This window comes from Sorex araneus, chromosome 10 (assembly GCF_027595985.1).
Source record: "Sorex araneus isolate mSorAra2 chromosome 10, mSorAra2.pri, whole genome shotgun sequence".
In the NCBI taxonomy this organism is placed as follows: domain Eukaryota; kingdom Metazoa; phylum Chordata; class Mammalia; order Eulipotyphla; family Soricidae; genus Sorex; species Sorex araneus.
Window position 1 is genome coordinate 36,051,153 of NC_073311.1, and position 14,241 is coordinate 36,065,393.

Here is a 14,241-nt window from a genome sequence, read left to right on the forward strand (position 1 = left end):
AAGTAACAGGAAATAAACGCCCACAAGTAGTAAAGGCCCAGAGGTCAGAAGGCGGTGCTTAGTGGCCATCCTCAAGAACTTGGGATACTTTGATATCCCCCAGCATGTGAATTTTCATGCTCTATCTTGAATTTCATGGCCACCACCATGCTGTCTTCGCATAATTGTTTCAAAGGGAGGAAGTGAGGCAAGAGTTCATCTCAAGGGCCTTCTCTTATCAAGGAGGAAACTTAATCCCAGAAACCCCTCTACTGGACTTCCTGCCCCTCACAGGCCAAAACTCTTCTCGACTTCTCCCTCTGCCCCACTCACTCTTAAGGGTAGGGAAGCAAGGATCTGGCAGGAGAGAATGGGATCCCATGTGGACTGAGCCATTCATGGTTTCCCCAGCCCTTTCACAAGGGTTCTTGTGGCAAAGATGGTGGGAATAACTGCTACGCATGTGTAAGAAACTGTTTGTGTTTCAAAATCAGGTAAGAGGGGAAAACATTGTGTGTTAGTGTGGGCCAGATGCTATTTAAGCTTTACTGAGGCCTGTGTACCAACTCATAAGAAGTCTAAGGCATGAGCACTGTTCTCATCACTTCTGGAATAGGGGAAGGATGCCGAGTTGCAAAGCAGTTAAATAATATACACAAAAATACTTAGCTGGAAAGCTGCAAAGCATAGATTCAAGTCCAGAACTCCTGGCTTCCTACCCTACACTATCCCTATCATGTAAGATGATAGCATAACTCTAAGTAGCTCTCAGCAGGTACCTGTTGCTCCTGATAGTACCAGCTAACATTTTAAAACACGTTACTGTTTCTGCTATTCTTGTTTCTCTGTCTTATTCATAGCTACATTGTCAATCAAGCATCACTACCCTTATGCACTGCTGAGAAAGCCAACACCCGACTTGGTTACCAAATTGCCCAGCTCATGTAGCGAGAACCAGCTCACACTGAACTTCTAACTCCTTATCTCAGGTTACTTGTTCTATGGCACTGGCTCCTGGGAACACTGTTACTTACGAAAGCTATTGGTCCAGAACTTTCTTTCAGAAAATGAAAATGATTGAGTCAAAAATTAGGGGAGGATTTTAGAAAGGGTGAAGCTGTAATCTGTTCCTTTTCAGTCTTTCACAAACAAAATCTCTCACCCCTGCAGGGGCAACTTGTGATGGGTACAGTCTTTGGCAAATCAAAAATAGCTACTTAATAAATATCTACAGCTAGAGAGGGAAAAACACACTCCCGTGTGGTTCTTGTTTATGGATAACTGACAATCCATAGGATAAGTCACTGTGCTGAGAGACAAGGAGAGTAGAGTCCTTTGGCCAAAGAGACTGGTAGCAGAACATTCAGATGACCAGAAAAAGAAATGACACCAAAGTCTGTAAGTAAATCTTCGCTATTGAATAAAGGTAATAAGCATAGCTTGGTGAGCTGATGAGCTGATCTTAACTTTGAACAATTCTGGTTTTATTTTAAAGGAAGGGGTGTGTGTGTGTGTGTGTGTGTGTGTGTGTGTGTGTGTGTGTGTGTCTTTAAAGCTAAAGGTCAGATGATTTTTCTTTTTCTGCTCATAGTCATGAGGTGGCCATATCCAAACAGTAATCTATTGTTCTAATTCTTAAAGCCTACAGAGATTTTTTTTTCCCCCTTGACTTCACTTTTCACAGGACAATTTCTCATCTTCCCTGGCCTCTTGAAGAATATCTTGTAACAGGGGGAGGGAAAAAAAAAAGATCTGTAATGAGTTTTCCAAAACTCTCCACTGGAGTTCACGATAAAATATTTCATGCAAAGAAATCACTTTCTCATAGGTTCTGACATTTTTGCCTTTGAAAAGTGATCGCGACATGGGCATGGTCCTTGTCAGCTTATCTTTCCTTCCGGCGTAACTTTGACAAAGAAATAGAAACAGCTCTTTAAAGGCTTCAGAAATCAATTGTAGCCCATGAATCCATTTAGTTTCGATGTTAATGAAACTTGGTGGGTTTAAAAATAATGAATATTTAATCAGACAGAAATTGAAAGACATAAACACAGTTGGCATTAGTATAAAGAAGTTAATAACTCTCAGCCTCCCCTGAACCACCTCACTCCTTCCCAAACTGGGATGGTTTTAGGAACTGGCACTGATGCGTCTGAAGTTTACTGGCTCTCCTTTTGGCTCCAACTTAAACATGCCTTTGAAACCTTAGTTCAGTTGGGAACTGAGCCCTGGCAGATAACGCGTGTTATCACACTGTGTTCAGTAGCTGCAGCTCGCAAACGGCTCTCTCTAGCTCCCTATCTTCCAGAGATTTGTGTAGCAAACTCGGCTTCCTGTCGTTGAAGGCAGGAAGCAGCAGGAAACACTTCATGCCTTTAAAATAAGAAAAAGAGAGACGTTTCTGGTCAACATTCTCCCTGCTCTGGGTGTAAAGCGGGGCTTTATGTAATGACGGGGAGCACGTATGTGATTAGTTGTGCCCAGAGTCTCAGTCCATTGAAATGCCTTTGGGGAGTGAGTTGGGCCTTCAGGTCCAGCCCTGGTGCTGGGCTCCTTTGGACCCTTGTGGTTCTCATACCCTCAGTCTATCATAGGCTTTTCCCCTTAACCCCTGAGTGAATGGCCCTGACTTTCGGAGTTTTTTGTTGCTCCCTTTCTGTAAATCCATTGTCCCTCCTCTCTGCCATCACGCCCAATAGAAAGACCTGCCTCACACCTTGAGAAACAGCTTCTTTTCTTGTTTAACCTCCCTAAAGCCAAATCCTAACTCAGATAAACTGCAGCAGGATCCTGCAAACCACCAAGTATAGGACGGTCTCCCTCCCAACTCTGCACTGGATTCTGTCTTGGCAAAAATTGAGAAGCTCTGTGTCATAGCTCAGCTGGGGGAGTGCAGAATGGATGGTCAGCTCTCTGCTGGTCATCAGTACATCTTCATACTGAGAAAACAAACTGCTCTCCAGGGGGTGGTGGAGCATAGGGAGGCTTTCTGAGAAAGGGGATGACAGCTTGCTTCTGGGGATTTTGTCTAAGAAAATGTGTTTGAGGGCCCTTTAATATCCTTTCCAGGGAAGCATGAATGACATTTATTGTAAGAAGAACTGTTGTCATAAAAAAATAATCTCTTTTTTTTCCCCTCTGTAATGTGTCTTCTCATGTCCATATTCAGAAAGAAGGGGATCAGCCTGAAAGAGTGAAGCCAATCGCCGCATCAACCCTGATTCATTCTGACCTGACGTCTGTTTATGGCACCGTGGTAATGAACAGGACCGTTTTATTCCTGGGGACTGGAGATGGCCAGTTACTTAAGGTTGGTTCTTTCCTGTGCCTTCTTCAATGCCAGGTTTAAGAGAGATTCATTTTGTGCCTTTTATTTATTTTTTATTGCTTCTGGGTTATACACAATGCCATACCAGCTGCTCGGAGGACTCCTCTGAGACTTTCAGAAATGGCCTGAAAGAAATTTCTAGAAATCTATGTGTAATAACTTCTCTCGCCATGAAATGAAGCACCCACCACCTTGCTTCCCAGGAGTGTGTCAGGTTATTTCCTTTCCTTATTCCTCAGCTGTCTGGGTGAGGGAAAATGGTAGGGTAGGGTTGTCGGGGGGGATCCTAGCCCCTCACTCCATCCTGACACTCCTTTCCTAGGTCATTTCCCGCCCCCCCCTTTTTCTTTAAAATGGAAATGTCAGAAAGCACCTGAGTTCTCACAACTTCAAAGAGCTGAGAGATTACAGGCCTTGGGAAGGAGGAACAGGTGTTCCTTCCCTACAGCCCACCTGCCACCCACAGAGGGGGGCTTGTTTTCTGCCCTTTGTACCCAGTCATGCCACTGAAAGGTTAGAGATCTGAAATCCTTTGAGACTCTCACTGCCTTTTATCTTCCAGATCCATACCCCCTCCCCCCCTCCCCCCCGAGTGTATGGTTACCCCCTGGTCTAGTCCAGATTTTCATTCCCTAGGGGGAAAGATGGTGGGGAGGAGAGAAAATAGAATCTGAGTTGCCTAAATGCTGGGCCTGCAATTAGGTGGTGGTTCACTTATCAGTTTCATCAACAAGCATTTAGTGAGTCCCTCTTGTGCCTATAGGCCTGATTCCAAGCTGCATTCTGTCTGTCCCCTCAGGCTGGGAGTCTGTGGACTCAGATTGGAATGGGAGGCCCACAGATTGGGATCACCCACTGATAACTAACCTTGTGATCTTATACAGAGTCACCTAACTGTCCTGAGCCTCCCCGTCCTCATCTGAAATGAGTTGAGGCTCTAGAAAACCTATGGGACACCTAGAAAACTTATGGGCATAGCGAGGGACCACCTCTGAGGGCTCACTTGCTCTGCCTTCTATGCATTTACCTCCATTTATGCTACCCCATTGAGCCCACTCTTCTCCAAACTTGAATTGTCTAGTCAGGCTCCCATGCCATAGCTCATACCAAATCCCCTTCTCTGGAGCACCCCACTGGCAATTTTCAGCAAACCAGGATGGCAGTTCGATGCAAAAGGCCTAAGGATGCTGCTTAGGCCCTGAGTTGCTGGGGATACCCAGGCCACACTCGGCAGTGCTCAGGGGACCATGTAATGCTTGGAATCAAACCTGGGTAGGACAGAAAAGCAGGGCACATGCTCTAACTACTGGACTATCTTCAGCCCCCTGGAATGCTTTCTTACTTTCTCCACTTTGCTGTATCCTCTATCCCTGCATTGGATCAGCTCAAACCCCACCTCCTCTTGGAGTATTCCTAAGCCTGGAACGATCCCATTTTTCCCTCATCTGCTGCAAAACTCATTATCTGTATCACTCTTTGGCTCATTACAAATGTCTTGCTTTGATATCTAACCTTTCCACTGGTGTTTGTTTTGCCTTCCCAACTTCTTGAGAAGGGGGCGGGGAATTTCCACAGCCTGATCCAGTACGAGTGCCTGGTAGCATCTGATTTAATCTGTTTTCTTTGGAGGAAACCCAGTAACATATGGGAGGGAGTTTGTTTGTATACACGTTCTTTTAAAGTATACATTGATCATCTCTTCCTGTTGTGCTAGCTCTGTTTCCTGGGGAAAGGTAAATACCCATCAGTCATTGCCTACAAGTTGCCTGCCGTGAGGAGATGTGTCTGCAGCTATGCCAAACCAGTCAGGCCGATCGGACCCATTAACCTGGCAGAAGAAGTTCCCATCCATCCTTTCTGGGCCTCCTCACCAATTATCTCTTCAGATTGGGGGATATTTTTGAGGAATATTTTGACAAGCACACTGTTTCCCAAAGCTGAGCCAACCAAACTGTTACATGGTAAATCAGAGGTGAAGGAACACTTGGCTATAAATAGTCCCCCGTGGGGCGGCCTGGTTTCGCCTGTCCTGTCTCTTCACCCCAGACGCAGCTGGTAGCTGGTGAGTGGTGGTGGTGGGGGGGCGCCCAGAGGGGTGGCACCACAGTGCTGCCTCAGGCTGAGGAGAAGGGGGCTGACAGAAGTCTTGCTTTTCCTCAGTGTTTGTTTGGGGTCCCTTCAAAACTGTCATCTGCAGCCTCTTTTTTTTTCCTAGGCATTGAGTAGCAGGGCAGGCTGACTCTTGGTTTGTGCTTGACTGGGAATGTTTATGTACTGCTTCCCAGGTGCCAGCCATCCCACATGCTTCCCATCTGCCTGCTCCCCAACCCCATCAGTTCTTGTCCTGTTGGACCCTTGGAAGAGTGGAGGCCCAGAGAAGTGGGAGGGATGGGCTTGCCAGTTTCACAGTGGCAAGTTTCTAGTGACTTCAGAGAGGACCCTCATTCCTCTCTAGATCTCTGAGATGGGAAAGGCTCTGTCAAGCCTGTTGGTGGGTCCCATGCCGTGGTTGGGGGACGTCCTGGGGCAGTGTAGGGGTCTTCGAGGCACAGGGAAGAGTTCCAGCTCCAGAAGGTCACAATCAAGATAGCCATTTTTGGAACCAACCCCCAGCCCTGGCTTTCCTCATAAAGGTTTCCTCCCTCAAGAAATTTAAATTAAAGAAGGGGGAATCCTGCCAGGCTTCCCAGTACAGCCCAGTTATTCCTGAAACCGCCACAGGTATCCTGAATGCAGAATCCAAGAGGCAGCTCCCCTAATTGCTCGAAGGCTCAGGATGGTGCACGGGATCTGGAAGGCACAGATAATCACTGTCTCCCCAGACTCAAGAAACTTCAAGTTTCTTCTTTGCCAGACTTGTCACTAGTGTTGTTTAGAAAAAGATGGATTGTGATAGACACTAGCATGGCTCCTTCAACTGCAGTGTGGAGGTACTGATGGGTGGCAGGAAAACAAAACCAAGCCCGCACCACTGGCAGAGGAGGAGAAGGAGGAGAGCTGGGATCCCTCAGGAGCAGAGCTGATGGCGTTTTGACACGCACCGGACACTGAAGCATATGCTGGTTTGGACACAAGGCCAGAAATGGCAGTCAGGAGCCAGGAACTGTTTGTTTTCACACTGCCACCATTACCACAGCCACCCCCACCATAGCCACAACCACTCCCATCGCCACCACCTGCATCACTATCACCAGGTCACCATCACTGCCCCAACCACCACCATAACCATCACCTCCCAGCATTTACCACCATCACTGTGACCGTGTCCCCACCACCACAGCCACCACTATTACCATCACCACCAACACCAGCACCACTGCCATCTCTGTCACCATCATCACCAGATACCCATCTATACACACACACACACACACACACACACACACACACACACGTGTGACACCTGGCTTCTTCAATCTCTGAAAAAATCTCTTGGAGATTCAATATAATTTGCTGCCATTTTAATTTGTTTTCACCTCTCATAAAGGTAATATGTGCTCGTGGAAAAAAAGTTGTACAGTTGTAGAAAATGAGGGGAAACAAGGAAAGAAATAGCCCTCGTTCTGGCATGCAGAGCCAATCACTGTCAATATTTAGATTTTTTTTTTTTACGTAATTGAGGTTAAACTATCCAGTGGTGCATTCTTTCCCTCCGTTTGGTTAATGAAGGAAAATGCCTGTATGAAAATGTTATGGCAAACCCTTTATAAACAGTGCTTTTAAATAGCTGTATCATGTTCTGTTATGTGGAAATGTTTATTTTGAGCATAAGCCAAGATATTGAATCAGTTTTACAGTGTGTTTAAAGACAGACTCTTCTTCCAAGGAACCCAGTTCTTCCTCCAAAGGTAAGAAGATTTGATTGCTAGGGAAAAACTGCGGATTGATGCTATGCTCCTACATTTCCCGCTGCTGCCTTCTGCATTTGTTCCTCAGCCCCTTTATAAGATTTTAGAAACGTTCGTGGACGTTGGCGCTGAGAGGCCCTCAGAGAGCATTTCCTTTGCCCCTGATTTTGTCGAATGCTGTTCTAATAGCAGTGGGACACGTTATGTCCAGCCACTCCCGCCCCTGCCCCTCGCCCCGTTATTCGGTTATTTCCTCATTTTACTTCCTTTCTGGAAATGATTGTATGCTATAATTTTTCATTTGTCAGCGTCTCCGCTGGGACCGTCTGAGAAATGATGGCCACACAGAACTCAGCTTTTCACGTCCAGACAGCACATGCCACACAACCAGGCCACTGCCAGCTCACATTTCTGTAAACACACACACGGAAACTTTCTGCTGTAGCCTCTTGTGTGGTTGGGATTCCTGTCAGCTGACTGGGCCCTCTCCTAGAGAAAATTGTCCTTATAAAAAAGGGCAAACTGGAAGCTTTTCAGCTGTTCTAGGTAGTAAAGTGGGTAATAATGGAATGTGCGTGAAATAGAAAATGTGTGACATTACGCATGCCCATTAACCTTACTTGTAGGCAGAAAAGGTAAGAAGGCCATGGTCCTGGGAACAGCTAACAGTTCCGGGCTCTTACTTTGTGCCCAGCCTTAGAACAAGTATCTGCAAGGGTTCACTTGCTGAACACATTGACCCCGGTACTATCGTCTGTGTTTGTTAAACCACATGCAAGAGTGAGCCACCAGTGGTACACACCTCAGCCATGATTGGCCCATGCTGTGATCTACTCAAATTAAAGGGACAAATCCTGAATGACACTCAGAGGTTTCAGGAAACTCACAAGGTGATTTGAACTGAAGCCATACTCTTCCCTGCACAGACCTTGAAAGTCTATAGAGATGGGGAGTCTGGGTGGATATGGGGTTTTGTGTTTTCTTTCTCATATTGGGGAATGTATTAGATAACACCAAGATGCAGCGATGGAGATTTTGTGAGAAAGGGCTTCTGCGACTCTTGTGGTTTTTGTTATTCCTGTGCTGACTGTGCTGGCTGCTTGTTCAAAAGGTTGGGGCCTCTGCTCTAGGGGGCTGCAGAGAGCTCCTGGGAGCCCCAGAACTGCTGCACAGACTCGTGAAAAGCAAAGGCAGGAAGTCTGTGTTCCACTGGGTTTCTGGGATGACTCCGGTGACAGTGGTTTAGTGTTGCTTCTCTCTCTGCTCCCTGGACCCTGAAGTCACTGATGCCCTTTGCCCACAGCCAGTAGAGAAACATCACTCAGGTCCTTGGAGGCAGAGAGTGGAGACCAAGCGATTACTTACACTTGCGGGTTTCAGGATGAGACTCACCCTGATTCCACCTTATTTCAAGGGAGGACACATTTCATAACACCTTAGGAGCCTGTCTTAACTCTAGTTAAGACTGAAATTTTTTTCTCGTGAAAAATAAGAGAAAATAGAAGAATAAATAAAGCATTTTGCAAGGCCAAACTCTAGGGAAAGTACCTTAGAATGTTCAAATCAAGAAAATCTCACCACAGAGGCCCTAGCGTGAGACCTGGGGCTGGAGGTAGGGGTGGGGGTGCGGGGATGGCCAGTGGATGGAAACATAATAACATTCAGAAGTGTCCCAATTTGGAAGGAGGCCCTTGGTGGACTGGTCAGAAGGTAAAGCTGTTTCTGGCTTTCCTCTTCCTCCCATTCTTGTTGGTGACCATTGAGTTTACAGGAGCATCATGGTTTAGAACTGTTGCTCTAGTGGAACCCACGAATCTAGTACTAGTGGTCCAGGCAAAATGCTTCTCTTATTACTCACATGGAGGTATGTAGATTGGAAATGAAAACAATTTGCCTTCATTTCTATATTCATCCTTCTTAACTGTACATACTGAAGCACATAAGGGGTATTGGATAATCACCTTGCTTCTCTCTCTCTGTCTCTCTCTCTCTCTGTCTCTCTGAGAGTGTGTGTGTGTGTGTGTGTGTGTGTGTGTGTGTAATTTATTTGCTTGTTGGCAAGTTAGCCCCTCTCAGGCATCAGAGAAAAGATTGGGTGTCAGATACTTTTGCTCTTTGGATGCTCAAGGTTTTTCCACTTCTGGTTACAGTCAAGAAAAAAGATACTGTCTTTTGTTTCATTTTTCTCCCCGTTTTTCTCACCATACTCACTTTCTCGTGGGTGTTGAACTTGTTCTGCAGCTGCCTGGATAGTGTGGAAGTCTCACACACCCTACATTTCGGGGCTGCAGTGGGGAGGTGTCTGGTAGGCCACAAAAATCCCCAGACCAGCTCAGAGCTCCCCCTGCCCTTTCCCCACCACGCCCTCACCCGGGGCTTCAGGAGGATGGCTAGACAAACTGTGGTCACACAAACCGAGACCTCCACCAGGGAGAATGTGTTCTTGGCACATTTTGTGTCCAGCGGGAGAAACCTGAGAAATCTTGGAAAGCTTGAATGTGAATGGAGAATTTTTTTTTCATGTTATTACATACTTATGGGTCACTTTTTCATGTGCTGGGCACTGTTTTGAGTGCTGAAGATGCCTGAATGCAGGGAAACACACGCCCCTGGGCTGCTGGCTGGAGAGCACAGGAAGACCTAGACAAGTGAAGAAACTGCTTTAGACTGAAAACTCTTGGGAAGAGAAGAGAAGAGCGATGGGCAGAGGGTGGGAGAGGGGCATCGGAGAAGTATGGGCTCCAGATGAGGAGGTATATAGGAGAAGCTCCAGGTGACTTGAGATGTTAAGGGCCTAACATCTTAAGCAATAAAGACTGGAAGTAGTAAATGAAGACTTTTACTGAGCCCAAGGACTTCGTGTGTGTGTGTGTGTGTGTGTGTGTGTGTGTGTGTGCGTGTGTGCGCGAGTGCATTGGATGAGATTTCTCTTATGCAAATGTTGGGCCACTTTGGGTTGCCATGACTCACTCACTGCCCCAGACACTGTGTTTTTGGCCTTGGCTATCTGGCCAAACATGGCTGAGGAAGGGACATTCCCCCTTTTCCTGTCCTCCTGGCTGGTTTCTCTGTGTGGCTATAGATGTGAATTTTGCAGTTGGAAGTGTCTGGTTGGTGTCTTGGGATTGACTCTGAGCAGGTGAGCAGGTGGGTCCGAGGGGGTGTTGTTGGAAAGCTGGAGGAGAGTGCCAGATTTCTATTTTGTGCAGCAGCATCTGAGAGAGGAAGGTTGCGGAGCAGAGCAGAAGCCCCAGGCCCCCTGGCTATCAGCACCTTTGGGTCCCTGATGATGAAAATGGAAACTTCCTTTGCAGCCTCAAGAGTAGGGCCATTTTCTATAATCCAGCCAACGATTTTTTTTCTACTTACCCAGCATTATTTTTGAAATTTTTTATTTATTGATTTTTGCTTTTTTGGTCACACCCGGCAAATGCACAGGGGTTACTCCTGGATCATGCAGGCAGGAATTACTCCTGGCAGTGCTCGGGGGACCATGTGGGATGCTGGGAATCGAACCCAGGTCAGCCACATGCAAGGCAAATGGCCGACCCACTGTGCTGTCGCTCCAGTCCCTAAAATTTAATTTTTTAAAAGATTACGTTGGTGGTGTTAAAAGCTCCAGAGAACCAGAGATTGTGCAGGAAGAGTCCCCTGCTCCTAAGCTCCAGGGTGACCAATGGTGTTGAGTTCTTGTGGATCCTTCCAGAGATCCTTTCTAATATATATATACATACATATATATATTTTTTATGGAGTCCCCATGATTTGGAATGTAGAATAGTAGGATCTCAAGTATACAATGTTCCAATACTAGTCCCACTATCGGTGTTAACTTCCCTCCACCAGCACATCTTCAAGTCACTGTAGTTTGGGTCTCACATTCACAGTGCTGTTGGCTTTATGATTTCTACATATACCAATATCATACCCAGGTGCCCGTGGCCTCTGAGCCTTGTCCCTATGACTTCCCATCCTCCTTCCCTTCCCCCTTGATATCTTTCCTTCCCTGTCTTTCTCATTTCTATATGCAATTTCTATACGATAACTTGTTCTCTAGGTACCATACCCGCTTTGAGACCTTGCATCCCCTCATGCTATTACTCTATATGCCACAGATCAGTGAGATCATCCAGTGTTTGTCCTTTTCTGACTTCACTTAACATGGTATTCTTCCACTGTGTACATTTACCACCCCTTTATTATTCACTCATATCAGTCATTGGGCACCTGAACTGATTCCTAGTTATTGTTTGCAAGTCAGAGGAAAATAGTTTTTCCTTTTTTATTAAGAATGTATATAAAAATGTATGTATATTCAAATACATGTGCATTAGATATGTCTATGTATATTCAACATATGCATGTTATAAATACAAAGCTTTCTAATTATTTTTATGACTAGTTTGTTGTACTGTCATTTGCTTCACCTATCCCCCTATCGCTGGACATTTATTGTTCTTTCATTTTTTTGTTCCTAATGCTGCAGTGAGTATCCCTGCATAGATCATTTTATTTATTTATTTACTTATTTATTTATTTATTTATTTATTGCTTTTTGGGTCACACCTGACGATGCACAGGGGTTACTCCTGGCTCTGCACTCAGGAATTACTCCTGGCTGTGCTCAGGAGACCATATGGGATGCTGGGAATTGAACCTGGGTTGGCCGCATGCAAGGCAAACGCCCTACCCGCTGTACTATCGCTCCAGCCCCCCCCTTTTTTTTTTGCATAGATCATTTTACATAGACACAACAGACCATGGGATTCAGAGGCACATTCCCTATAATGTGCCTGATCTATTTGGATAGATTAATACCAGATTACCTTCCCAAGGAGCCTCTTCTCACCATCACTGAAAGCCAGCATCTGTAGTACCCAGAAAAAGCTTCGGCACAGGGCATATTAGAGGGCTTGTCCAGGGAATCACCTTCAAGCTCTGGCACATTGTACATGTTGGCAGTTTTTTCAGCGTGCAGGAGGGGAAGACTTCTCTGATTTAGTTCAGAACTCTAGAGAAAGTACTGTCATCACCAAGGTATCAAGTAAATAAATCAGTGTTGCCCCAACTAGATCTTTTTCTCTCCTACCCATCTGTTTCAACCACGTAGGAGTAAATAAAACTGTAAAAGCCCCAATAAAAGCTGCAATGCAGCTTTTTACTTAAAATGGACCAAGGGTGGTGTTTTGTAAATTAGAGTTTTACTTTTTTTCTTTAAAAGCAAGTCTCAGACACTGAAATCACCCACACATATTTTATTATACATCTCTTAAAAACTATGATTATTTTCTTAAATAATTTCAATGATGATGTTATTTTCACAACTAAATTACCATTAATTCTTTAGACTCATCTAATAAGAGTTCATGTAACTACTTTTTTCTGATTGGCTCAGGAATCTTTTCTTTTTTTAATTGCTTTTGTTCATATTGGTGTCTAAACAAGGTCTTTGTCAATCCAGAATCATGATTTGGACCTCCCATCCTTTCTTCACTACCACTGACCCTCCACATTGATCTGCAAAATGTCGCACTCACCTTGTGGATTGGACTGTCTTTTTCTTAGGATGTTATTTACTTGTTCTTCTCTTCTGCTTCCTAGAATGAAGCCTAAACTAGCATGAAGGCTTGGTCAAATTCAATTCCGGTTCTGTCACCAAGAATACTAGGTGCTTGTCCCACACAAATTTGTTGTTGTTTGTTTTGAACCACACCCAGCTGTGCTCAGGGCTTATTCCTGGCTCTGCACTCAGAGATATCTCCTGACATTGCCAGGGAACCATATGTCATGCCAGGGCTTGAACCTGGGTCAGCCACGTGCAAAACAAGTTCTCTGCCCTAACTGCCCGGCCCTACCCACTGTACTATCTCTCCAGCTCCAAGCCCTTTATATTTTTGGGTTTTTCTGTTTTGGTGCCACACTCAGTAATACTCCGGAGTTACTCCTGGGTCTGCACTCAGTAGTTACTCCTGGTGGTGCTTGAGGGAGCATGTGGGATGCCGGGAACCAAACCCAGGTTGACCACTTGTAAGGCAAGTGCTCTATCTGCTGTCTTAACTCTCCAGCACTCCAAACAGTTTGATGACATGGATTCCTCAAGAGAACTAAGTAATGGCTTTTTTTCACTCTTGAGCATATTTCAATCAAGTTATTTTTTTTAAAAAAGTGGTCTTATATGCCACTGGCCACATGTGGCTAGCCTGACTGAAGAACTAAATACTTAGTTCAAATGTACATAGCCTCTATGACTAGTGGCTACACTATTGGGTATTGTGGCAATAGAGTCACTTTTAAATGACTCTTTGAAGCACAGAGCTTTTCTGCTTCCCTTGGGATTGAAGTGCTTCTGTTCCTTTTTCTAAAGCTACATTTAATGTATTTAATTAGTGAGATTGACATTTACAGAGCTGCCACTGAATTTAATGAGCAGTTTATGGTCTCTGAGTGAGCCTCCAGTTGCCCCAAATTCACCTGGGCTCTACTCAGTGCAAAATGATGGAAGGAAGTCACCAGCAGGAGAGAAAGCCAGGCTTTGCTCCATGTACCCAACTGTTAAGGAGTCCTTCATTAAATAACAAGTGCCTGATCTTCACCAGGATCTATGGGTACTGGCATATTATTGATCAGAAGATCCATGAGTATAGACTCTCTGGAAATAATCCCAAGGTGCCATTTTTCTTTTTACTTTTCATATTGCATTCTCAGTGAAATAGGGGTCCATAGTGATAAGAGATATGAATGTAGATGTTTTATGTGGATGTGACCAAACTAACAAAATATTGGAAACCTTCACTTTTGAAAGACACGGAAATAAATAGGTACAAAAATGAGGGGCTGGAACGATAGCACAATGGGAAAGGCATTTGCCTTTTATGTGGCTGACCCGAGTTCAATCCCCGGTATCCCATATGGTCCCCCGAGCACTGCCAGGAGTAATTCCTGAGTGCAGAGCCAGGAGTAACCCCTGAGCATCTCAGGGTGTGACCCAAAAATTAAAAAAAAATCGGATCTATTGAGTATTATGTGCTAAGCATCTGTTATTACTCTAATTTGATCCTTACAGCAACTATCTACAAGGTCAACATT

General features: G+C 45.1%; 1 protein-coding gene across 2 annotated transcripts in view; it reads left to right on the plus strand.

Moving 5' to 3' along the window:
- PLXNC1 (plexin C1) overlaps window positions 1-14,241 on the plus strand; it is a 172,224-nt gene that overhangs the window by 18,985 nt on the left and 138,998 nt on the right. For both annotated transcript variants that reach the window (XM_004602834.2, XM_055118386.1), the window contains exon 2: window positions 3,149-3,289. In XM_004602834.2, the coding sequence (XP_004602891.2) occupies window positions 3,149-3,289 (141 nt within the window). The remainder of the gene's footprint in view (window positions 1-3,148; window positions 3,290-14,241) is intronic.